At 47.6% G+C, this 26,671-nt stretch overlaps 1 protein-coding gene across 1 annotated transcript in view; it reads left to right on the top strand.

Moving 5' to 3' along the window:
* Positions 1 to 26,671, top strand: part of KCNQ1 (potassium voltage-gated channel subfamily Q member 1) — a 336,495-nt gene that overhangs the window by 129,576 nt on the left and 180,248 nt on the right. The window contains exon 12 of the mRNA XM_017886015.1: positions 14,895 to 15,015. Within this exon, the coding sequence (XP_017741504.1) occupies positions 14,895 to 15,015 (121 nt within the window). The remainder of the gene's footprint in view (positions 1 to 14,894; positions 15,016 to 26,671) is intronic.

The following is a 26,671-nucleotide window of genomic DNA, read 5'->3' as shown; positions in this document are numbered from 1 at the left end:
TGTCCTTATCTGGTTTTGGTATCAAGATACTGCTTGCCTCACAGAATAAGTTAGGGAGAATCCCTTTCTCTTCAATCTTTTGGAATCGTCTGAGAAGAATTCATGTTAGTTCTTTAAAAGTTTGGTAGAATTCAGTAGTAAACCCATGTAGTCCTGAGGTTTTTTTTACTGGGAGACTTTATTACTGATTCAATCTCATTCCTTGTTATTGCTCTGTTCAGACTTTTCTTCCTGGTTCAGTCTTGGGAGGTTATATATGTCCAGGAATTTAACTGTTTCCTCTAGGTTTTCTAATTGTTGACATAACTTGTTCATAATAGTCTCTAATAATCTTTTGTATTTCTGTGGTGTCCATTGTAAGTCTCCTTTTTCATTTCTGATTTTATTTGGGTCTTCTTGGTTAGTCTAGCTAATGGTTTATTGATTTTCTGTTTTCAAAAAATCAACTTTTTGGCTGGATTTGTTGGCTCACACCTGTAAACTCAGCACTTTGGAAGGCCAAGGCAGGCCGATTGCTTGAGTTCAGGAGTTTGAGACCAGCCTGAGCAACATGGCAAACCCCCTTCTCTACCAAAAAAAAAAAAAAAAAAAAAAAAAAATTAGCCAGGTGTGGTGCTGCACATCTACTCAGAAGCTGAGGTAGGAGGATTGCTTGAGCCCAGGAAGCGGAGGTTACAGCAAGTCAAGATCACACCACTGCGCTCTAGCCTGGATGACAGAGCAAGACCCTGTCTCGGGGTTGCAGGGGTGGGGGGAACCTCATTTCATTGATCTTTCGTCTTTTTTATTTTTTATCTCTATTTCATTTAGATCTGCTCTGATCTTTACTATTTATTTCCTTCTAATTTTAGGTTTGATTTGTTCTTGTGTTTCTAGTTCCTTGAGATGCATTTATTAAGTTGTTTAAAATATTTCTACCTTATTGATGTGGGTGTTTATTGAAATAAATGTCCCTCATAGCACTTCTTTTGTTGTACCCTATACATTTTTGTATGCTGTGTTTCTATTTTCATTTGTTTCAAAGAAATTTTAAATTTTTCAAATCAGGCTGGGCGTGGTGGGTCACACCTGTAATCCCAGCACTTTGGGAGGCCGAGGCGGGTGGATCACGAGGTCAGGAGATCGAGACCATCCTGGTGAACACAGTGAAACCCCGTCTCTACTAAAAGTACAAAAAAATAGCCAGGCATGGTGGCAGGTGCCTGTAGTCCCAGCTACTCGGGAGGCTGAGGTAGGAGAATGGCGTGAACCGGGGACGCGGAGCTTGTGGTGAGCCGAAGTCGCGCCACTGCACTCCAGCCTGGGTGACAGAGCAAGACTCCGTTTCATAACAAAACAAAACAAAATTAAATCAGTTTCTTCATTGACACAATGGTCATTCAGGAACATGTAGTTTGATTTCCATGTATCCGTCCAATTTCAGAAGTTCCTCTTGTTATTGATTTCCAGTTTTATTCCATTGTGGTCTAAGAAGATACTTGGTAAGATTTTGATTTTTGAAAATGTATTGAGTCTTGTTTTGTGTCCTAACATATGGTATATCCTGGAGAATGTGCTATGTGCTAATGAAGAATGTGTATTCTGCATCTGTGGATGAAATGTGTAAATTTGTTAGGTCCATTTGATCTATGCAGTTTAAATCCAATATTTCTTTGTTGATATTTTTACATCCAAATGATCTCTCCAGTGCTGATTATGGAACACTGCCATACCTAACTATTATTGTATTGGGGTCTATCTCTTTAGCACTAATAATATTTGTTTAATATACCTGGGTACTCCAGTGTTGTTGGTTTCAAATATAATTGTTATATCTTCTTGCTGAATTGATCCTTTTATAATATATAATGACCTCCTTTGTCTCTTTTTTCTTTTCTTTTTTTTTTTTTTTTTTTTGGACTTAATATTTTTTGCCTATCTACTCCTGCATGCTTTTGGTGTCTGTGTGGAATATCTTTTTCTATCCATTCCCTTGCAGTCTATGGGTGTCTTTACAGGTGAAGTCAGTATCTTGTAGGCAGCATGTAATTGGTTTTTTTTTTTTTTTAATTCATTTAGCCAGTATCTATTTTTCACTTGGGAAATTTAAATTACTTACATTCAAGATTGTTATCAATAAGTGAGGACTTACTCCTGTCCTTTTATTGTTTTCTGATTGATTTGTATACTTTTGTTTCCTCTCATTGTTTTTCTTTGCAATTTTATGATTCTCTGTAGTGATAATCCTTTATTCCTTTTCCTTTCTCATTTGTGTATCTGCTCTACTAGTAAGTTTTATGCTTTTGTATTTTCATGATGGTAGATATCATCCTCCTACTTCCAGATGTAGTACTCCCTTAAGCATTTCTTGTGGGGCTGATTTAGTAGTAATGAATTCCCTCAGTTTTTGCTTGTCTGAGGGAAGCAAAATTTCTTCCCTCTTTCTGCTTCATTTCTGAAGGATAGCTTTGCTGGGTATAGTATTTGTGACTAGCAATTTTGTGAGCTTTTCCCCACCTTTCAGCACTTTGAATACAGCATCCAATTCCTTCCTGGCCTAGAAGGTTTCTGCTGAAAAATCTGTTCGTCTGCTGTTGATTCCCTTATATGTGACTTCATGCTTCTCTCTTGGTGTTTTTTAAATTCTCTCTTTGATTTTTGACAGTTTGATGAAAATGTGCCTCAGAGAGGCCCTTTTAGGGTTAAATCTATTTAGGGATTTGTCAGCTTCCTTTATCTGTTAGTCTCTTTCTCTCCCAAAACTTTGGCAGTTTTCAGGTATTATTTTCTTAAATAGATTTTCTGGTCCGTATCCCAACACTTCTTCTGGAGCTCCCAAAATGTGAAATACTGTTAGCTTAATAGTGTCTCATATGTCACACAGGCGTTCTTCATTCCTTTTTATTGTTATTTTTTAAATCTGTCTGGTTTATTTCAAAACACCTGTCTTCAAATTTAGAAATTATTTCTTCTGCTTGATTTAGCCGGCTTTTGAAGTTTTCAATTGTATTTTTTATTTCATTCATTTAATTTATCACTTCCAGGACTTTTGTTTGGTTCTTTTTTATGATATCTAACTCTGCTGGATTTCCCATTTAGATCATGAATTGTTTTCCTGATATCTTTGTATTGTCTATTTGTGTTATCTTTTATCTCATTGGGTTTCCTTAAGACTTCCTTTCCTTTGGTGTCTATTATTGGAGAATTATTGTGTTCTTTTGGCAAGTCATGTTTTCTTGTTTTTTTATTTCCCCAAGTTTTTTGTGTCCCCAAGTTGATATCTGCACATCTGGAGTGACAGAGACTTCCAATTTTATGCAGTAGCCTTAGTAAGGACTTTTCCTGTACACGTGTCTGTAGTATCATTTGGGTAGGGTGCTTTGGCTTTGGTTCTGGTTCGGTGCAGAAGTGTGGTGTCTCTACAATTAATTAGACTATAATCAGCATCAGTGGTATCTGCAAGTTCATCAGTGGCTTAGGCTGCTTAGTGCTTAGGATATCTGTGAAGGCAAAAAGGCTCCTTAGAGGTACTTACTCCTCTATTTTTGCTGATGTTGCTAACTACCTTCAAACTTTTTGACAACGCATTTTAAGCCTCTTCTCTCTGACTCTGTATGCACAGTTTTGCAGTGCTGGGCAGGGGACTAGAATGCTACTGGAATTTGGTTCACTTTGCTACTCATAGACAATTTAAAGGTATTCTTTCTCCTAATACTGCTAACAGCATGGGTCATATGGTTTTATTTGCACTAACTGATTTTATGCTTTTGGGGAAGATAAGTGAGATGATTTATAGTCAGAGGGGATGGGGAGCAGCATGCTATTTTTCTCCAAGCCTGGCTGAAAGTCTTTTTTAAATTATCCTTTTTTCTTAGTGCTTCTATCTAATCTATCAATGTGTCTTATCAACTCTCTGGATTTGCCCACACTAGTCTCTCCAGCTATCTCCCTGGTTAGGGACCACCACCATTTCTCTGCCTACATTGTTGTCCTTACCTCATTACTGGTCTCTCACTTTCCACTTTTGCTTCCTCTACTCCATTCTTCACATAACAGCTCAAGGGAGTTCTTTAAATGTAAAGTGGATCTTGCTGCTTCCCTACTCGAATGTTCCAACAGCTTCCCGTCACACTGTCTTATGTCAGTCTCACAGCACACACAGCTTAATTCAGGAATCCTTGTGCTGGTCACTTATTGAGAAAGAGCTTCATGGTGGGCAGCTGGGAAGCTGCACAGAACACTCCTCAGAGTTCTACAAGCGGCTGAGAGAGCTGGGGTATTTATCTGTCACTAGTGAGTGCTGCCCCGGTGGTGGCTCACTTTCCATTCCTTTTGGCCTGCCCTGTGTGCAGCCAAGCAAGTCCCTGAAGTCAGAGGTAGTGCTTATGAAAGTATCTGGTGGGCTTGCATTAAGAAGCCGTCAGTGTGGAAAACGTGAATGCTAAGGGCATATGAGTGTGTCCTTGAGAACGTGGATATTGTGTTCTTTTCCTCCGTGTCTCCAGTGCCTGCCATATAGCAGGTCCTCCAAGATTTGCTGATCTGCCTGCCCCACCTGGGGTCTCTGTCTCTCCCATAGCTAGCTGACATTAGCCATGTGGCCCTCTGTTCCCTGTAATAGGCCATTTCCTAAGTAAGCATCATCCTCATTTCTATACATTTTCTCTGATTACTGGAAATTCCTCAAGTGTTGACCATTTTGATTCCTGGGCCCCTTAAGAGTCTATTAGCATTGGAATGGAGCCCACAGGACCATACCAGACAGATGCCACCACATCTTTTCTTGAAGTAGTGTTCAGGCTGAGGGGGTCATATCCGAGAGGTCCCCCTGGGGCCGCTTGCTCTCCTCCTACTCACAGCCCTCCTGCAGCCAGCAGCAGTGGGGGAGCCAAGCTGAGTTGATTACTTTTGACATCAGTTGTTAACATAATTTTGATGTTGAACCTCCCCCCAGTTCTGGGGTGGCTCTGACTGTGTCCAGGCTCCAACTTGAGAAGCTATAGGGAGCCTCTCGGCCCCAGATCTGGCCTGGCTGGGAGGTGGCCTGGGAAGGGACCTGTGTTTCTCAAGCCCGCGCCCTCGGGGCCTGGGGGTGGGGCCCCAGCAGATGTCTGGATTTGGTAGCCAGGGCCTGGAGCCGGATGCTGAGAATGAGGCCTGCAACTCATTTCCCCATTAAACATTCTGAGAACATCTGCACCGGTTTCCAAGGCTTCTCCCTCACTAATTGCTTTGATTATTGTGTGAAGTTAAGAACTGGCACATTTCCGTGATGTTGTGATGAAGGTGAAAAGATCGCTCTTAATTAGATTAAAAACATTTTTTTCTTCCTGTGTAATTTTGCCTTGAAAATCAAGGCCACTTTTTTGTTTTCTTCATCCAAAGACCTCCAGAAACTTTCCTCCCCACCTCTCCAGAGGTTTCTGGGGAATGTCCTGTGAGCTCAACTCTTGGAGAAGATAGTGCTTAACCCAGATTCCATTGTATATTAAAGTTTCCTAGGGCTGCTCTTGCTGCCTGGAACCTTCCCCTGAAAATGTGTCTTGGGAGACCTAGACAGTGACTTCCTGCAGCATGGAGACCCGGGTGGGTCGATTTTAGTTGTGTGGGTGGCTGTGTTCTCTTTCCGTTTCCTGGGCTCACTCACGCTCAGGGTTGACCCTGTCCTGGCTCTGTCACTGCCTGTCTTCCTCAGCGCCCCCGCTACTCAGACCCCACCCTTGGGCCTGCAGAGCCATTTCCGTTCACTCTGAGATTTGTGTATGCTGAGGCTTGCTATACTCATTCTAAGGAGAAGTGTTTGGGGTGTGGGGGTGGTCCTCAGTATCCTAAACTTGGTTTTAGAAAGCCCAGCATCCTCCCTGGGATTTCTCAGGATCCCAGAAGTCATCTTTGACTGTGTCACATCGCTGTCATGCTTGAGGCAAAACTATTCTGCATACCTTTGATCCAATGTGAGATCCAACGTGTTCCATAATTTGCATCAAACATCCTCATACAGCAGGGTGTGGAGAGAGGCTCACTGAAGGTTTGGGGAGATGAGGACTTGCCTCACAGCAGTAGAAAGCCTATGTCCCACCTTAGGAAGTCCCTTTTCCAAGAGTTCCCTGTGCTGTTGCAGGGTTAGGGCCAGGGCCTTGGCCTCAGGCCAGCTTCTTTCCCACAAGCCTTCTCCCTGCCCTCTGCCCTGAAAACTAGTGGGGGCAGTGCAGAGCAGTTTAGCTATTTTGTAACCTTGACTGCCCCCAGGCCCATGTCCTTAGGCTCACACCTCACCCCCAAGTTTGTCATGCACATTCCTGAAGACTCTTGGTAACAAATGATGGAACCCCAACTCAAACAAGCTTAAGCACAAAAGGGACATTTTTTGGCTCACACAGCTGGACACAGCTGTTTCAGACACAGCTGGACCCCAGAGCTGAGATGATCTTGCTCACTTGCTCTCACTCTCCCCCTCTTGCACTCCCCTTCTCCCTCCCCGTTCCCTCTTTTGTTCTCCCTTTCCCTTGCTCTCTATCCATTGGCCCCGTGGGATGGCTGTATCCTTAGGCAGCTACTTTCTAAAAGGGGCAAAATGGCCACCAGCTTGCATTCAACAGCTCAGGAAGCCCAGCAGAACGAGGTCATCTCTTTCCCCAGGATTCCTGCCAGAATCTAAGGCCAGGTTCTTATTGACCTCAGCTGGGGTACAAGCCATCCTTGGACCTGCAACTGTACCTCCAATGGCTGAGGCAAGGTCCACAAGGACCCCTTTGGGGATGGCCAGAGGGTACCTCAACACTGCACACTAGGAGTGGGAAAAGAGAAGCCCCCTAAGGAAGTTTGAGAAGCTGTTCCCAGAAGCCAGGCCTGGCTGCTGGGCAGGCAAAAACAACAGGTGTCCACTCAAGCAAGGTATTTTCCTAAGCGGAACTGGGTGCCAGCTGTGAATATACATTTTCACTCCATTCCTCGCCTTGTTCCTGGCAGCTGTTGTGGGAATGGCTTTTACACTTTCCATCCATGTCCCTTACTTCTCGCCTCTGAGTGGAGACACAGGTGGTGGCGGGGCCACTCTGGCTCGGGGTCTATGAGCCGGGCATGGGCAGCTGGCACAGGCTGTGGGGCTGCGGCTCAGCAATGTCACGCAGGGCCTGGCTGCAGCTGTCCGGATGCCCCTGGGGAGGGCTTCTCCTTCACAGTGCAGGATCTGCAGGGCTTTGGTGAATCCACTGAAAGGGGGAGATTTCTTGAGGGGGCCAGGGAGGGGGCTTCTACTTGCGAAGGATAGGGAGAGCTTCTGTTCATCCCTGTGAAGTAGGCTGGCTCAGGGAACTCGCCTGTGCCAAACCCTGGAGAGACATGGGTGAGGCAGAAGGCAACGTTCCCGTGTCGAGCGCCAGGCACACATAAGCCCTGCAGCCGTACAGGGGAGGGGGCAATCTCCAGAGCCCTGGAAAGCTTGTGGAAGAGGGCTTGGGTTACACCTGGGAGATTAGGCAGGATTTTAATCAATCAGGAGGGGAAGGGCAGGGGATGAGTGGCTGGGTGAAGTTACCAGGAAGGGCCCAGGCACTGGCGAGAGTCTCTTGAGGGCAGAGGGCAGCAGGGATGGGCTGGAGCTTTGAGCTTTGTCATAGGCTGGACTTGGAGCTTGAATGCTGACCTAATCTGGGCAGGGATGGGTCTGGGGCTCGATGAGAAGGCAGAGGAAGTGAGACCAGAATTTCTTGGGAACAGAGAGCCTCAAAGAGCTTCATGATAGGAGAGCTCTGTGTTGCCTCATGGGCAGCTCCAGGCCAGGTGGAGGGACATATTCTGGCAACTCTAGGATAAGATGTGTAGGGTCATGGGCCAGAGAGTGAGGCACAGATACAGGAGACTTCCACAAATTATTGTTTCTTGACTTGGAAAAGTATCATCCAAAATAGAAAACACGGACACAATAAGGAAGGAAATGAAAATCACCCAAAGTCCCTTCACCCAAAGATAAAGTTAACATTTGGATCTGTTTCCTTCTAGTCTTTTTTCTGTGCCTGTATTTAAAAAATAAAATAAAATTCAAATCCTTCTATCAAGCAGGACCACTGACTAGAAAGGAAGATGCTGTGCTGAGTTTGATTCCTGTTCTCCTGAGAGGGTGAGACTTGGCAGCCAGCGTCCCCAGCTGGGGTAGTCGCCACGCCCGAGGCTGCCTTTGCCATCCCAGACCTCCCATTTTCCTAGAAAACAAAATTGTTTTGTTCTGCCCTGAAAATTTAGGCCCAGATCCTGGCCTTAACAAAGCAAAGGCAGCCAAAGAATTAAAGCATCAAAAACCAGGACTGTCTTAGGAAAGTGTGACTTCATTGCCACCAGGATGCTGTGCTCTTTGTCCCCAGGGCCAGCCACTCCAGGCAGTTCAGCAAAGGGCACCTGGCATTGCTCCGGTACCTCCTGCAGAGACTGGATGTCCAGATGAACTGCCTTTTCAAGTACACCATGGGCTAAACCTTCTCTGCAGCTGTGAGTTCAGGCTGTGAAATACCCACTTCAGAGGTGGGGGTGACAAGCAAAACCTGTTAGGGCACAGCACTTGCCCTCAAGCCCTGGCCTGAAAGAGGCAGCACCAGTGTGTCTGGAAAGAGCTGAATCCCCACCAACCCACCCCCCCTCCCCTCCATGCTCTCCTAGATGCCTGACCTAACTACAACCACAGGTAAAAACAGGGAAGAAGTGGCAGCTCTGGTCACTGCCTCCCTGTGGTGGAGAAAGCACGCCCCACAGTCTCCAACACACAAGCCAACAGACAATAACCTCTCCTCTTGAACTGGAAAAACAAACCTGTGGAGTCTTTCTCTGTCCCTTGCTATAGGGGCCCCATATGCTTTTCCCAGGATTAAACCAAAAAGCACACATTCCTCTCTGGCAGGTGCAGGTCCCACCCACTCTGGGCAGCCAACTGATGTGCATATTTTAATTTCCTAAAACACCAGGGCAGAACCTTTCTCAGGGGTCAGGTGGCTCACCCTTGGCCCTCAGGCTTTGGAGATGGCACTTGTCATCATGGGTGTTTGGAAAGCAACTCCACATTCTAGCCTCTGCTCCATTGTTCCTTCTATACACAAGTGATGCAAACATCGAAATGTTTTTTTTTTTTTTCTTCTTTCCTTAAAAAAAAAAATTGAATCCTGGATGACATTTTAGCTCTGTCACTTGACAACTGCTTTATATAACCCAGGGTACTTGAATCTCAGCCCCAAATCTCTAAAATGGGGGCAGTAGCATGCTTGTGCCAGGTCCCAGACCTGTGGGACTCTGAATGTGCACACATTCTTCAAGCCTTACGGGTCCTTCCCTGGTCTCTCTAAGGATGTCATGGGCACAGAGCCCTTTCACTCTGAGCCCTTCTCCTGGCTGTGACTAAGTAATGTCTGTGTGGTTTCCTGCTGGAAGTCTGCCACTCGCCCCCACGGGCCATGAGCTCCTGAGTTTATTTACATTTCCCTGATTGCTAGTCAGGCGCAACACCTTTCCACATGCTCATCAGCCTTTTGGATTCCTCTTTTGTGATGTGCTACTTTGTCTATTGCCCATTTTCTATTAAGTCATTTATATTTTTCCTATTGATTTGTAGGAGTCCTTTGTATTTTGTGGGCACTGTCTTTTCATTCTTTAGGATGTATTTTGATGATTGGGTCTTAACTCTAATGTCAAATTAATCAGTCATCTCTCTTATGGTTATTGCTTCTTTTAAAAAAAGAAAACCATCCTAATGCTGATGTCATGAAGATATTCTTCTATATTCAGTCATGTGACCATTATAGTTTTGCTTTCCATAATTAGGTCTTCAATCCCCTGGAATAACAAGAATGAATTTTTGGTATATGATGTGAGGTAATTAAGGATCCGACTTAATGTTTTTCGAGTGTGGGTATCCAGCTGCTCCTGAACATTTGATTGAAAAGTCCATCCTCTTCCCAGGATGTGAAGGCCACCTCTGATACACAGCAAGCTTCCATATTGTGTGGGCTACTTCCCAATGCTCAATCCTGTCCCATTGGCCTATTTGTCTCTCTCTGTGTCAATACCACATTGCCCTAATGATCACTGCCTTGGAAGAAGTACAGATGTTTGGTACAGCAAGTTCTCCCACCTTGTTCTTCAAGAATATTGCCAATTCTTGGCTTTTTGCACTTCCAAATCGCTGTTAGAATCAGCTTGCCAAAGTTCTCACACAGAAGCCTTGAGATTTTTATTAAGATTTGGAGAGATTTATTAAGATTTAGAGATAATCTTTTCAGTATTAAGTCTTCTAGTCATTGGAATGAAGGCATATTTCTCCATTTATATCTTCTTCATTGTCTCTTATTAAAGTTTTATAATTTTCTCCATAGAGTTCTTGCATATCCTTAGATAATTAATACTTTTGTGCTATTGTATACGGGTTCTGTTTTCACTTGTTATCTCACATTTTGTATTTGCAGAAGAGAAATAAAAATAGTACCAAGTCCCCACATCCCTTTCACCAGCTTCCCGTTAGCATCTTACATAACCATGGTACATTGACCAAAACTAAGAAATTAAAATTGGTACACTATTAAGCTAGGGTTGTTAATTTATTTGTATTTGCCCAGTTTAACTAGTAATGTCCTTTTTCTGTTCCAGGATCCCATCTAGGATCTATCATTACATTTATTGAGAATGTCTCTTTAGTCATCTCTGATCGATGATGGGCTTCTCAGTCTTGTTCTTCATTAACTTGACACTTTTGAAGAATACCAGTCAGGTGTCAGTGTCCCTCAGTTTGGGTTTGTCTGGTGTTTTCTCAGGACTAGACCAGGGTTATAGGTTTAGGGGAAGAATGCCAATGAAGTGAGATGTTTTCCTCATTGTGGAACATGACATCAACATGGTTTATCACTGGTAATATTAACGTTGAGCCAGTCATTTAAAGTGGTGTCGGCCAGGCTCCTTCACTGTAAGTGAATTGCTGTTTTTCCCTTTCCATAGTTTAGTCTTTAGAAGCGAGTCACTAAGTATAGCCCACACTCAAGGTGGGGAGAGGAGGAGTTCAACTCTACGTCCTGCAGGAGAGTATAAAAAAAAAAAAAAAAAATCTGAAAATGTGTGTTAAAACTACCACAGCAATGAATATATTTCAAGGAAGAAACTTTGAAGTTTCTGAGTTTCACCAACTAATTTCAGCATTCATTTGTGGATCATTTTCCTGCAGCAAATATTACTGTGATGTACTTCCATTTTCCTCATTCCTTCTACATTTTTTATTTGGAATTCCTTTGTAAGGAAGAGTCGTCCCTCTCCTCCAATTATTTATTTAATTTTATCAGTGTGGATTCGGGAGTATTTATTTTTTGAGTTATAGTCCAATATTATTTATTTTGTTGCTCAAATTGTTCTAGCTGTGGCCATTGGTGGGTTCATGTGTCCTTTTGATGTGTCCCCCATCCTTTTCATTTATTTTTAAGCATTTCCTTCTTTTCTAGCACTTGACAATACTTCAGGCTCATCTTTTATTTTCCCTCCCCTAGCCCTAGAATCATCCATCCATCAAGAGAGCCCGGGCTCCTTTTATTGGAGAATGAATAAAAAACCTGGATCTAGGCACGGGGTATGCTCGTGGCTACTAGGGTATCACTGATTCTATCTCCTCTCAGTGGACAGAGCTAGGAAATATATGTATGTATGTAACCTGAGCACACATACATCTTTACATATCTGTATCTATATAAAGCTAACCATGAGTTCATACTGACATTTCTGACCAGAGTTCATCCTTGCCCCCTCCCCCAAAACTTATTTATAGCTTTTTCTGTGACAGCGAGAAACCTGGCTCCCATTACCTACAGTTCATTTACTTATTTGTGTGACCCTATTGTACACGTAGTACCCTATGTGAAGCAAATTTACCTACTAGATTAGAGTGTTTATGAGACTTTTGCTTTAACCATAGAGTGTCCAGTCAAAACAGTGTTTTTGAAAGCAACATATGCCAGCTTCTCCTCCTCCTTTCCTTTCACTGCTATGTCATTTGTTTGTAACACACATAGAATTCGCTTATCACAGTCTGCTTTCCATCGTAGGGTCCTCCAACATCCGGGTTAATTTTTAAAATTTGCATACAGTAAAATCCACTCTTTGAGATTCAGTTCTGTGGGCTTTGACAAATGCCTGGAGTCACGTATCCACAATCCAGTATCATTCAGAGAAGTTCCATACCCCTAAAAATACCCTGGGGTGAGTCTTTTGAAGTCAAGTACTTCTCCCCTAACCTCTGGCAGCTATTGATCTGTTTTATGTCCCTGTAGTTTTGTTTTTTCTAGAATGTCCTATAAATGGGATTCTATAATATGTATTCTTTTGCATCTGGCTTCTTTCACTGCTTAGCAAAATGCATTTGAGATTTATCCATGTTGTTGCATAAATCATTAGTTCATTTCTTTTTATTGCTGGGTGGTATTCCATTGCATGAATATATACCACATTTTGCTTATCCATTCATCTGTTGAAGGACATCTTCATTGTTTCCCAGTATTTGGTAATTATGAGCAAAGTTACTATACACATTTATGTACAAGTTTTTGTGAACATAAAAATTCAATTCACTTGGGTGGGAAAGGAACCGATAGGTCACATGGTATGTGTATGTTTAACTTTATAAGAAATTGTTAAACTATTTCCTAAAGTCACTGTGCCATTTTGCATTCCCACCAGCAACATATGAGAGTTCTACATGTTCCACATCCTCAAGAGTGGTTGGTATTGTCAGGTTTTGAAATTTTTTTTTAATTTATGGAATTTCATTGTGATTCTAATTTGCATTTCCATATTTATGTTAATTACGTATCTTTTCATGTGCTTATTTATAATCCATTTTTAAAATTGGATTGTTCACTTTATTGTCAAGTTGTAAGCATTCTTTATAGATTCTGAGTGCAAGTCCTTGACCCGATAGGTGATGTGCAAATATTCTTTCCAAGTCTGTGCTTTGTCTTTTCATTCCATTAGCAGTGTCTGTTGCATAGCAAAAGCTTTTAATTTTGATAAAGTCCAATTTGTTGATTCTTTTACGAGTTAAACTTTTGGTTTCGTATTTCAGAATTCACTGCCAAATCCAAGGTCCTGGAGATTTTCTCTTTATGTTTTCTTCAAGACATTTTGTGGTTTTATGTTTTATTTTTTAGTAAGATTGTATGTAGTACCCTTTAAATTTTCATTTTCTAATTGTTGATCATCTGTCACATCAGGCATAAATACTAAATGCATTAAAACTTTTACATACATACATATGTATACATACAACACATTCGAACAGTTAAATTAGGAATAAATTTAAGAGAGAATTGTATTACTCTGATGTGGGAAAACCTTCCTTTTTTATAAAGCAAAAGATGTAACTTTAAAAACATAAAACATTTTCTAGGATAAAAGCAACATAATTCAGGTGAAAAAACAGACTGGGGAAGATATTTGTGCCTCATATAACAAGGAGTTAATGTCTGTAATATATAGAAAATTCCTACAAAGTGATAAGCAAAAGTGAGCAAAGGATATGAACAGGCAATTCTGCAAGAGGAAACCCAAATAGATGCCAAGCCCATAAAAGGTATTCAACACAGATGGAAATAACAGCAATGCCTCAGTTTTCATCCATGCTTGGTAGTCCCTGCAAAAGGTGCTGACAACCTTCATTTGGGCTTCATTCAACAGTTCATTCAGGCATGGATGTGGGAAAGCTGAGGGAGCCTGAATTGCTACAACTTCTTGGGAAAGCAATCCAGCAACATTTATTAAAATTACTAAGAACACACCCTCTCACCCTGCTCCGATATGTCAGCTTTTAAGAATAAAGATGGATATGGTATCATAGTCTGAATAATTAAGCAGCTTAAAACTATAAGAGCCTGAATGTCCATGATATACAGAATGGTTAGCTGTGGCCAATCCAAACTGTGGACTATTATGCAACTACTAAAATCATTAAATTCATGCCTGTATACCTAGAGAAAAATGAAATGAGCTTATGTTACAGAGTGACAAGAACAGCGTCATCCTATGTGTATAAAAGCAACTCCCACCTGGCATCTGCTGCTCAGATGAGCAGAGAGGGTGGGGGCTAGGGATATAGTTGGCAGTTAACACTGATGACCTTGGGGGAAGAAAGCCATTGTGAATATTCGATTTATTCCACTTCCTACAGATGAGTACTTAATCCTTTTGCAATAAAATATTTAAATGAAGACAAATATAATCCAAGAGCAAATACTGATAGTGTGAACAGAGAGTGGGGAGTGATAAGGATCAGTATCCTGAGCTCCTGTGTCAAAGCTGCAGAGGTGGGCCCAGGAATGAGAATGTGAAGCCAGCTGTTGGAGGGACTCCTGTGCCTCACTGGGGGTGCAACTGGTTGATGTGGCATCGTGTTTTGAGAAAGGAATTATGTGGCTGCCCCCACCTCCCAGGTTTGCCATTCCTCATGGGTCAGAGGTCCTATCACCCCATCTTTCCTGACCCACTGCTCTGTCAGTGTATGAGTGTGACAATGTGTGGTTGTGGGAGCTGTTGTCCCTTACCAGGCCTGTGCCTGTCACCTCTGTTTTATTCTTGACCCAAGTGTCAGTTATGAACATGGGAAGAGGCCCAGAACCTGAGGTAGGGAGAGTCTTTGACACCTGAGCACAGCCCAGGCACAGTTACCACTCTGAAGAGGATTCCCTGGCCTTTACTTTCCTCAGACACTGAAGTGTCAGGCACTTTGGGGCCATCTTAAACACCCACCCACCCCAGCACCCCACTATAAAACTGATTGTCAGGGCTGGAGCTTCCAGGCACAAACTCCACTCCTCACCTGGCCCTGGGAGCTCACAGGCCTGGCTCCACAGGACTGACAGGTTGGGTGGGAGGCCTAACCTGCTGTCCCCACACTTTCTCCTCAGTGAGGAAGAGCCCAACACTGCTGGAAGTGAGCACGCCCCACTTCATGAGAACCAACAGCTTCGCTGAGGACCTGGACCTGGAAGGGGAGACTCTGCTGACACCCATCACCCACATCTCACAGTGAGTGCCTACATGTGTGTGAAGGGCTGGGCTGAAGGGGACTGGGGCTCAAGGAGTCAGCCTTGGTGCTGGGGAAGGCTTGCCCTCTGGCCAGAGTGCTATCTACTCGCCTAGTGCCCACCACTCGCCATCTGCCTGGCCCCAGCACCGAGGCACCAGGCAAGAGAGGAGAGCAAGGGCACTTCCCACTGAGTCTGGGAACATGATCCTGTTGTTTTGACTTATGGAAAACCAGACTGATCATTTTCCACTTGTTTTCATGCTTTGAGAGTCTGAGATTGTTTTTCTCTCCCCAAGCCCCCTCCCCTGCCCCCCAAAAAACAGACGACTTTGTTTTTTAGCATTTCCCCGTGGAACCCTGGCCAAAGCCACGGGGCAGATGCTGGGTGCAGTCTGCCAGTTGCTGCTGCTGTCCTCAGGGGCTCCTTCAGGTGGAGGAAATGGCTGATTTTCCACGCCTTCCAGTTGGCCTTCCCCTGAGGCACAGCTGGCCTGGGATGCAAGCCCATCCTCCCCCGCCGTCACGGCATGGCCAGGCCAATCCCCGGTGCCCGGCCATGGTGTGATTCCCCTGTGACATGTGACTCAGTGCTCCCTGCTGGGGTGCCCAGTGGTGACAGCCATGCAGTGGGGTCAGGTCCATTCTGGCCACAGTTCCATTCTGGCTGCCAACCCACTGGGGATTCCCCTTGATAAATGTCTGTGTCAGGATCTGTGAGTGACACTCACAGCCCTTCTGAGGGCCACTTGCGGGGACTCTCCTTCTCTCTACCGACGTTTTTCTAAAGGGTGTTTTGTTCTTTGGACTCTCTGAGGGTCAGGAGGTTGTTCTGAGCCATGTGTGTCTTTGTCGTAGTGAGGCCCTGGGCCTCCTGCCTTTGCAGCCAGCCAGGTGCAGGCCTGGCCTTGCAAATCACTAAGGAAATCGCGACCCATGGTGCTGGGGGGCTGCAGGTGTAACCAGAGAACTGGCAGGGTTGGGTAGACAGAATGAGGCCACCTCCAGGGAAGGAGTGGCTGTCTTAAGGGGTAATTATGATCAGATGGGACCTGCCCACCATCTTTCCAGGACCCCCCAATTCACAGAGAGGTTGGCAGTACCTCATGGTTGGTAGGGTATGAAGAGGCTCCAAGGGAACCAGCAGGTCACTGGAAAGCAGGGGTGACTAGTCATGGACACCCTGAGAATAGGCTCTGAGCTTCTGGGCCCCTCCTGACTGGGTAAAAAGGCAGGAGAAGCGGTGTGAGCAGGCTGGTAGCCAGATGGGCTGCCCAGGTACAAGTCAGCACCAAAAGACAGAATGATGGTTTATACTGTGGCCCAGGCTTGTACCAAGTCCTGGACATGATGGACCTCCAGAGTGATCAGTGTTAGAGTTTAGTGGCTCATGTTGTGTGCAATACAGGTAGCAATGGCTGTATTGCCTCTTGGCTGTCCCCTCAGACAGGGGATTGTCCCTTCTCATCCTTCTGGCTGCTTGTTCCTCCTGTTGGAGCTCTCACTCACCTTGGTTCTCTTGGTCACAGACCGGCTTCCAGACATGCAAAAAGTCATACTGGGAGGAGAGGGCCATCACCCACAGTCCATCTAGCTGGGCAGCCAGGCTTTACCAACTCTTGGGTCTTGCAAGGCCCCTGCAGGTGAAGGTGGTGAGAGACCAGGCACTGTGTGGATCACAGCCAAACCTGCAGCTGCCCAGTAAATCACCACTATGGGGGTGAGGGCTCCCAGTGCTGATATCAGCACACGCCAAACTCCCTGGAGCCAGAGGTTACCCACCTGCCCCGGGGTGACCCAAAGCCTGTGTGGCTGTGTCATCTAGGACACTGGGCTGTTTCTTGTTCCATTCCAGGATGACAGGGCCTGAGAGACCTGAACACCCATCCCCAAGCTCTCCGCCCACTCTGGGTCTGGCACATTATCATTCTGCAAGATCCTGCAGCCTTTTCAGGTTGGCACTCCCATGGCCTCCAGTGATAAGTGGGCCCAGGCAGGTCAGAGACTGCAGTCATCACCCAACCAGGTCCCCACCCTGGAACTTACCAAGGCCTCTCTCAGAGCAGACTGTTCCAAAAGTGACTGCTGGATATAAGCCAGCCTGGGAAGGTAGGAAGGAGCCCAGGCATGGGGCTTGGGGTGAGGGATCTGAAGAGGGGACTGGGAGAGGGAAGAACAAGGAGGTTGCTGCAAAGGGGCCACGTTGAGGACTTGTGTTCTGGTCAGGGAAAACTCAGGGCTGAGGCGTCAGGGGAGCTGGTTGGAGTCAGGGTACGGTCCCTCCAGAGAGGCCTGCAGGGGAGAGTGGGCATATATAGTGTCAGGGCCTAGGAGCCCAGGCTCCTCCAGGGATACAGGCTGGGTAGAGGCCTCAGTCCACCTGGGGGAGAAGGCTGGCAGCAGTGGGCACCCTGTTTCCTCAGGACCCAAACCGCCTGGTGGCAGGGGTGTGGGGGCCATGCAGGTCTTCTGCCCGCATTGGGGCTGCATTCCTCCACCTCCCATACAGCCTGCCCAGTGACTGATGCCCATAATTAAACTCAGCTCCAGCTGCTCAGGGATGCAGCGAAGCTCCTGTGGGCAGCCTGGCCCCATGGACCCTGAACTGGGAAGAGAGGCACACGCCCTGGTGTGTGCAAGGAACAGGGATGTGTGCTGGGGTCTCACTGGGGGCAGAGTGGGTGGGAGGCAGTTACCAAAAAAATTTCCATTTTTCTTCAGCATTTTACTGATGTTAAATGTATTACCATGCTGGGCCAGTTCCAGAACTCAAATTAAAAACATAAATAAAGACACATTTTGTTTCCATCTCGAGCTCTCCCCGCCCGCAGGGCCCCAGAGAGGTGAGGTCACTGTAGTCTTGATTACGGGAAGGTCCCTGGGGTTGGGCGAAGCTCCTCTTTCCGGGGCCTGTTAGCCAGAGGTGGGGTGGGGGTGAGCAGGCCTGATGCAAGCTAGGGAGCCACGGCAAGATGAAGCATGGGGTACCCAGGAGATAGAGTGGCTTCACTGCACCCCAGCCTATAGGTGGGCCTTACTGCTCAGGCTTAGGACCCTTAACCAGCTCTGGGCGGCCAGAACTCAGCCTCGAACACACCTTTCAGGCAGAAGCTGTCTTCCTAGGTTCAACGGGGCACAAGAGAGTTCCTGCCAGCCTCAAACTCCCTGAACCTGTGTCTCCCACCCAGAACCATACGACAGGGCTTCTGAGGGAAAGGCATGAAGCAGAGACTATAGGCCTGCATGGGCAGTTGGGGAGAACCCCCATGACAGAAGAGGAGCCCTGTACTCCAAGAGCCAGGATGAGTTCCTGGGATTCTGACCCACTCATTGTCCTCTGCTCACCAAGGGTCAACTGGCACGACAGTGGGTAGGGACAGTGCCATGCCTGTGCGCATCCCTGTGCCTTGCGTGTGGTGACCTGCCATCTAGAATGCCCTTGTCACTCATCTGCAGCTATCAGATTTCCATTCATCTTTCCAGCGTCTGCTCAGCAAACCCCCCAGGATACACTCAGGCTGCTCGGCTGTGTCCTCTTTTGGCTCTCAAAGCCCTCAGTACCAGTTCCCCAAGCCTTTCAAATGGTGCCAGGAGGGAGTAGGGTATGTATAGCCCTCTTGGTCTCTTCCTCTCCAGAACCCCCAAGGCCGCAGGCACGGAGAAGTGCTAGGATTGCTGCTCACTCAGCCCTGCCTGAGATGAGGCAAGGACTGCAGACACATTGAGCCAGTGCTGAGGCACAGGGCTAGGGGCCTGAAGATCGGCGTCTCTGAACTTGGGGGCTGTGTGCAGGTGTGACCTGGGTGAGCTTCTCCCAGCAACCTTGGGAGGCTGAAACCATTTTTGTGAAATCCTCCCTTACACTGCATCCCCAACTGCCAAGCCAGCCAGGACTGGCCTGGAAGTCACACGTCTGCCCCATTGGTTGCACATGGATACCTGAGATAGACAGCCCAAGAGGACAGGCCCATAAGCCCTGCAGCCTGTGGCTCTGCCCAGTCCAGTCGTGTGGTTTCTCTGAAGGGCTCCCGTCTCTTCTATTTTGGCATCTAAGACGGGCAAGCCCCAGCTTGAGGTTAACAGATACTGCCCCCAGTCCCACTCTCCAGGGGGACCCTCAGGGAGCACCCTGCCCACTGAGATGGGCATGGGGAGGACCAGGAGCCCCGAGGCTGGGCAGAGGGGGTGGAAAGAAGGCAGAGGGAAAGCTGCAGAGACCCCCACCAGGTGACTGTGAGCGCCTCCCTGGCAAGCATGTGCTTGCCTGGCCTCTTGCGACATGACAGCTTCGCAAATCCTTGAGCAAAAACAGCCCCGTGTGCGTTAATTAGAATTTCCATGTCTTCAACTTTCTCCTGGACCCTGCAGAATCTCACGCCAAGACGTTCAAGTTGCTCTTTTCCAGCAAGGCCGCTGTGGCCTGGCTTTCATCCACATCACTACTAATGTCTCCTGAATTCTGCATTTGTCAGCAAGGACAGGGCCAGTCTGTGCCGTCTGGAAATAAGGGCAAACGTCACAAGGGTGGCCCCAAATTCGGCTCCATGGACCAGGGGGCTAGCTCTTTTGATGGGACCAGCTTGGCCTGGGACATTCTGGAGACATCCAGGCCCACTGTGACCCACTCCCACAGACCCCAGGGTACCAGGCACTGCAGCTCTGTGAGTGTCTAAGCTCCTCACCATATTTCTCTCCCTGTAAACTTTGGTGGGAAAGGACAGAAAGGCCATTCTGGGACCAGTGTCCAGAAGGATGAGTGAGGGGCTTGTCAAGAACAGATGAGACCATTTTGTCTTTCTAGACCAGTGTCCTGTCTTCTGCAAAGTTTCAGACCACCTCTGTCTGCACGAGGTGCCAAGGAAGCCCTCTGGGGGCCCACCCGGGAGGGCTGTGCAGGGCTGCATGAGTCATAGGATCCCCGTCAGAGCCCCACATAGCCCCAGCCAGGCTCAAACCCGTCTCTGAAATGCACGGGGGGATTAAATGTTCTTCTAATTAAATTAAAACCGAGGCGTAATGGCTCAGTGGGAAAGAGATGGGATTGGGAATCAGATGCCCTCAATCTGGCTCCCAGCCTGCATCAGCCCAGCTGTGGCGGCCCCCCGTGGCCCCCTAACCTTTCCAAACTTCACTTCCTCCATCTGAGCATGTGAGGAAGAAGTGGCTGGCCTTCTAGGGCTGCTGCTATGGGGAGAGGGCCACACTGTCTAGGTGGATGGCCCAGAGGAAAGCAGTGAGGCTTCTCACTTCCTCTGCAAGGGAAGGGCCATCCAAATCACCCTGCCCCAGTGCACTCTGGCCAGGCTCAGCCCTCTCCACTTGTGAACTCCCAGCCACGATGCTGCTCAGGTCCTCAGCCAAGCGGGTAGTGTCGGAGGATGTGACAGAGAGAACATTCACACCACAGAGGTGGCTGGAGGGCAAAGGACTTCACAACTGCACTAATACTGTCATGGAGACACTTCTGGCAGTAGAGGCAGCGGGTCGGGGCGGGGTGGGAGGGCACATCCCATATAGATCTCTTATGTGCTCTGCCTAGACCTGAAAGGGGAGATTGAACTGCAGAGCATCTGGAGGCTGAAGCACAGAGGTGACCTAGTCAGGAAGTCTGAGAGCCATGTCCCCTTAAGTGACAGAGTGGGATGGGACTGGGTCTAGCAGCCCTGAAGTCCAGGACTAGCCACCTCTCTAATTGGGCTCACCTGGGCTACCCTGGTACAGGGTGGTAGTGTTAAACTTTTAAAGGGTGACACACACACAGATTTAGTACACAGGTCTCAAATGTGCAGCTTGAGGCATCTTCAGTCCCTGAGACCCATGTGTGCAGCACCCAGAGGAAGCAACAGAACCCGAAGAAAGCCTCTCAGACTCCCATTTCCTGTCACTGACCTTGAGATTAACCACAAGCCTAACTTCTAGCAGCAAGGACCAGCCGTGCCCACATTTGAACTTTATGCGGTGGGAATGATGCAACTCATACACCTTTGTGTCCAGTGTCCCTCACTCAATTTGATGACTGGCAGCCTCTCTGTGGGGCTGAAGGGAGCAGTGCTCCCTCGTGCTCCTTGCTGTCTGGTGCTCCATTGTGTGCATGGCCTACATCATTCATCCATTCTACCACCTGTGGCCAGCAGGCAGTTTCTGGCATAGGTTGCTGTTTAAGAATATTCTGTACATGCTTTTGGTGAGCATCAGGTTGCATTTCTGGGGAATATATGCCTATATGTGGAGCTGCAGGGTCCTGGGTGGGCATATGTTTACTCTTAGTGAATACTACCCACCAGTCTCCCGAAGGAGTCATCCCCATTTTCATTCCCACAGGCAGCATTTTGGCTGCTCCACATGCTAATACTTGGCATTTTCCATTTCCTTTTTAGCCATGATGGTGAATGTCTAGCAGCATCAAAAGGTGATTTTAATTTGCAGTAACCTGTGGACTAATGAAGTTGAGTCCCTTTCCATGTTATCATTTAGTCAGATACATCATTCTGTATAAATTGCCCACATCTTCTGCCTGTTTTATGTTGATTTATGGTTCTATATATTCTGGAGTCATTTGTCAGACAGAGAGAGAGAGACACACTCTCTCTCTCTCTCTCTCTCTCTCTCTCTCTCTCTCACACACACACACACACACACACACACACACACACACACTGCAAATATCGCCTCCCCCTCTGCAGGCTGCCTTCTTCCTCTCTTGATGGTGTCTTTTGATGAACAGAAGGTCTTAATTTTCATGTGGTCCAGTTAATCAAACATTTCCTCTCTGGATAGGGCTGCTTGTGTCCTATTTAAGAAGCTTTGACTACTCCAAGGTCATAAAGATATTCTGGTTTATTCTAAAGCTTTATTAGCTCACCTTTCCCATGTAGATCTGCACTCCATCTGGGATTGATTTTTGTGTCCAATGTGAGGCCGAGGTCAAGGTCCACTCTTCCCCTACTTGGATATCCAGTCTGGCTCAGCACCCGGCATGGGAAGGCCTGTCCTCTCCCCACTACCCTGCCGTATCAGTGTCTTTACAATCAGCTCACTGGCTACATGTGCCTCTGTTTCTGGACCCTATTTGGTGCCACTGGTCAGATTCACGTTGTTCTTTGTGACCAGGGCCGTGTTTCATTCTCACTGCAGTTTGCTAACAGGTTTTGACGGCTGGTCCTGCTGGCTCTGACTGCTTCTCCTTCCTCATCACTGGCTTTGCTGTCTTTGTAGGGTTTCTGCCTCACCATACATATGCCAGTTGCCATGGAAAGCCTCCTCTAGGTGCAGCAGACTCTAGATGGGCATGGGAGAATGGATATCCTTACAGTATTGGAGCTCCTGAAACATGGCATCGTGTGTCCCTTGTTTATTTAGGTTAACTTTCCTATCTTTTACCCTGCCCTGGAGTTTTCAGTGTGGTGGTCATGAACAGCTTGTCAGATTCATTATTTGTCAGCTGATGGTTTGGTGTATGTTCACTGAATCCAGGGACCAGGTCTGTCAGGGAGCCCTGGCCAGCTTGGGTCATTTCATCCTGCCCACAGGACACTGGGGCAGTCACCTAATCTCTATGAGCCTCAGTTTCCTCTTGTATACACTGGGGGTATATCTCACAGTATTAATGTAAGGCTTTGAGGAGACGGTGTTAGGCATCCAGCCACATACCTGACTCAGGGAAATGCCTGAAAATATTAGCCAGCATAAAATGTCTCTTTATGATGGGAGATCCTGTGGGGACATTCCTTATTTGGTCTGAGAGCTTTTGAAACTGCCAGGTCATGAGTTACCATGGGATACAAATGGGGCCACAACATATGGCTGTCAGCTGCTATCCTTAATAAGATGTGCCTAGAGGCCTGTGAGTCCCAAGCTCCAGGACAGTCTGGAGTTAGGTGGAGGGAAGGGAAGTCTAGAGGTCCCCAAGTCACAACCTCAAGTCTCGGAATGGGGTTCAGGGGCTGCTGGGGCTCCAGTGGAGGTACAGGCAGAAACCTAGCACTCACTATTCTGCTCTGGGGAGGGGGTTGGAGGCAGAATCAGTGGACTGTGCCTCATGGCAGTCACAGGTGCCCCAGTATGCATCTGTCATTTGTTCTCATCACTGTTGGGCCCATCTGCCAAGGCCAGCACCCACATTCAAGCAGAGTGAAGAGCAGGGCGAGCTGTGCAGCTCACCTGCCTTTGAGCCTGCACATGACGGGCGAGGGAAGAAGACCATGGTAGCCTGTCTCTAGGCAACCCGTAGGTGCCCAATGGAGAGATAATTTCAAATATGGTAGCAGAGTTCAGACTCAGTGGCTTTCAGGTGCTTAGTATAGGCTGAAATTCCAGGAGCATTAACCAGACACCTACTATGTGTATTTCTTGTGTTGGGGTTAGAAGGGGATGCTGCTGTTGGCTGAGACACACAGCCCACATCATTGGTAGGTCCCTCAGAGAACATCTAGTGGGCCAGTCCTCCCAGCTCACAGAAGGGGAAATTGAAGCCTCAAGAAGGATAGGGACTTGCCAGTATCACTGGGAGATAGTAGCAGAAGCCAGGGCTCATTCCCAGACACACAATCTCTGGGGGAGCCTGGATATGCATGGCAGAGGCAGAGATGAACCCTGAAGATTGGTAGGAAGGCAGTGTAGCAGTAACAAGACAAAGGGGTTCTGTGGCCCATGGAACAGGGGGGAAACAGTCTGCAGAGATTATCTGGGCACTGACCAGTGGCTCTTGTGGCTGCCCTCTGCAATAAGAATTCTTCAAGTTCAGCCTCTATGTGCATCATAAACCTGGTGCCACTAGGCAAGGAGGTCAAGGGTCCTCACTGGCCAGTGGGCCACTGGGAAGGCTCCTGGATTGCCTGGACAAGGCTGACCTGCCCTCCCAGGATGCAAATTGGCAGATCCAGCTTCATGCCTTCTCATGGTGCCCCAGATCCCCTGACGAGGCATTCATGCTTCAGATATGTAGGCCCTGTAGGGACAATGCAGGTGTCATGGGCAAGGGCTGCATCTGAGGCACACGTCCTTGGTAGTGACTGGCTAGCAGGAGGAAGTCTGGCAGTTAGTCTGTAAGGCCTGGTTGGTCCCATAGGAGGCCTGAGGTGCCATCTTAGAAAGAGGGCCTTGTTGGGAGAGGAGGAAGAAAAATAAAGGCAGAGAGACAGAGGTAGACAGGAGTCCAGGTCTGACCTCAGAATCAGACGTCTCCACCATCCCCCACCCCTTAGCCTTTGATCTTCTCCATAAGTAATCTTTTCCCATGTGTGGCTACAGCCTCAGAGGCTCCCTCTGAAGATGACACTGGGAATATCCTGAAAAAAGTAAAGGAACACCTGGCATGCCTCTCCCAGGGTACCCTGGATGTCCACTCAGAGATTCTCCCACTTCAGCGGGCAGAAGAGCAACCCAGCAGGGGATATACACAAAGATCTGAGAAAGGAATTATTTTTAGGGCCAATTCAAGGGATTTTTCAAAGGTTAATTTTGACTCTGGCTGACTTATCTCCTAAGTCTTTGGCACTGAGCATTCATACGAAATCAGACTGCACGGCACCCTAAGTATAAACCTTGCCACAGCAGTGTCCTGTGGTGCCCTGCTGGGGAAACTGAGGCAGAGAGGAGTGACTCTGCAAGGGCAGTAGAGGGTACTTGGTAAGTAGGTGGTAGGCAGGACTTTTCAGAGAACAAGGAGTAGCTACACACATATACATGCATGCACATACTCATTCTGACCCAGTCAGGGTTCTTCCCCCAAATAAATCCCTGCAACCCTGCAACCCCACTGTGGTTACGGGTCTGAGCCTTTGGCCCCAGGGAGCCAAGCCCTGGAGAGGAGGTGGGCAGCACCAGGCAGCCAGTCTGTGGACCCTGCTATGCTTCCTCAGGTAGCTAGTCTCTGTATCTGTGGTAGAAAGAGTGAGCTAAAAAGTTAGATAGCACCCCTGACTTCAAGTCCTTGAGTGTGTGTTGGGCTTGTCTCCCTACCTTGGCCTGGTCTGCACTCAAGTCCAGCATCCTCCCCCAGTCCCTGGTCTGCACTGAACAGCTGTCTTCTGCCCCAAGGGGACCTTTCTTCTCCCACCTAATCCTCCCTCTTTGGGCCTTTCAAACGTGGGCTTGTTTTTCAGTGTTTTCTTTAGGTTCACGTCTTGATTTGTTAAGTTAAACTGAATTCCTTCCAGTCCAAAATACTTGAATGCTTTTTTCTGCTTTTCTTTTTGAATTGCCCCATGAACCCCACCAGCTAGGTGTGTGGGCTCCAGGTGGGAGCTCAAGGGGGCCTGGTGTGTTGGGTGCAGAAGCAGTGTGGTGGGGCAGCCTTCACAGGCTGGTATGATTGAGCTCAGGCTGGTATGGGTTAGGGGATGAGAGGACAGAACTGTCTACCCCAGGGGCTCTGAAGAGCTTCAGTTGAGATGTCCTTCCCCTAAGGTCCCCACATTCCATGGCAGTGCCTAGGAGCTCTGTACTCCCAGGCCCCACTACCAGCCTGTCTTCCACACTGGAAGGTGGCCTTATCAGACCACATGGCCTGAATTTTGATTGGGAAAGCATCCCTGCAAGTGTCAGGTGATGGAAGGACTCTGGGTAAATGGACGCCCTAAGACCAGATATGATAGGACCTTGTGCAGTGGACACAGTCAGCTGATGGCAGAGCCAAGGCCAGATGTCAGGTTCCAGACTCTGAGTTCTATGCTTTTTTGCTGGTCCAGCATGGCATGTCTCCTCCGTGCACCAGATCCAACCAGTCCCCCTCAGAAGGGCTGGACCAAGTGACCCCAACTCAGGTTCTGCCTGGCCATTTTCTTGAGTGTCATACCCTAGCCACCTGTCAGGGGAGCAGTATGTGGCACTTGAGGCCGTGGGCCTGGCCATGCAGGCCCACCCCAGGTGGCAGGGAATAATGAACCCCAGCTGAGTCCACTGCAGGCCTTGCCTAAAGGAGAAGCCAATGAATCAATGTATTCCTTGAACAAATATAGGGTCTGGGGCTGGCCAAAAGAGACCATGAAGATGGCTTCTCAGGCCACAGTAGGCCTTCATGGTACTCAGCAGGGCGTGCTGACCATCCCTGAGCCAAGCACAAGGATCAGAATGGGCCCTGGAGCCAAGGCCAAAAGCCGAACTGTGACTAGGCAAGCTGAGTCCCTTGTATATTCTGGGGACTGGGTGATGCAGACTGCAAAGTCTTGGCCACCTTCTCCCCTAGAAGAAATCTCAAGAGAAACAATCCCACAGGCTACCAGGCCAGCTTCTGCAAACAGTCTCATTACCAAACAAAGGGAAGTGACAGTGCACAGCTCCCCTTGGCTTTTGTTTAGCCCACCCTCTGCCTAGGCACCAGGCCTGGAGGTTCCAACTTGGTGTGGGGCCTCCTTGAGCCAGCACACCTGAAAAGCCATACAAACTCGTGCTGGTCATGACCACTTGTTGATGCTGACAGCCTGTAGAAAGATAGCGCTCAGCCTATCCCCTTCCTGGCCACACAGGTGCAAGGCCCTATTACTTGGGCTAATGAGAAGCTAAACGTGACCAGCCTACCCACCTTGCTACTGCTGATGAACACCCTGACTCATGTCCCTGGTTTTCCTATAAATGTTTAATTCCTGACGATGCTGAATCTCAGGGCTTGGAAGGCCAGACTGGACAGGGGAAGGAGTACAGTCCTTTCTTGCTGGTATG

The sequence above is a fragment of the Rhinopithecus bieti genome, unplaced genomic scaffold, assembly GCF_001698545.2.
Source record: "Rhinopithecus bieti isolate Rb0 unplaced genomic scaffold, ASM169854v2 scaffold_1014, whole genome shotgun sequence".
Taxonomy (NCBI): domain Eukaryota; kingdom Metazoa; phylum Chordata; class Mammalia; order Primates; family Cercopithecidae; genus Rhinopithecus; species Rhinopithecus bieti.
The sequence above is the reverse complement of the archived record's forward strand: the minus strand, read 5'-3'. Positions and strand labels throughout refer to the sequence as shown.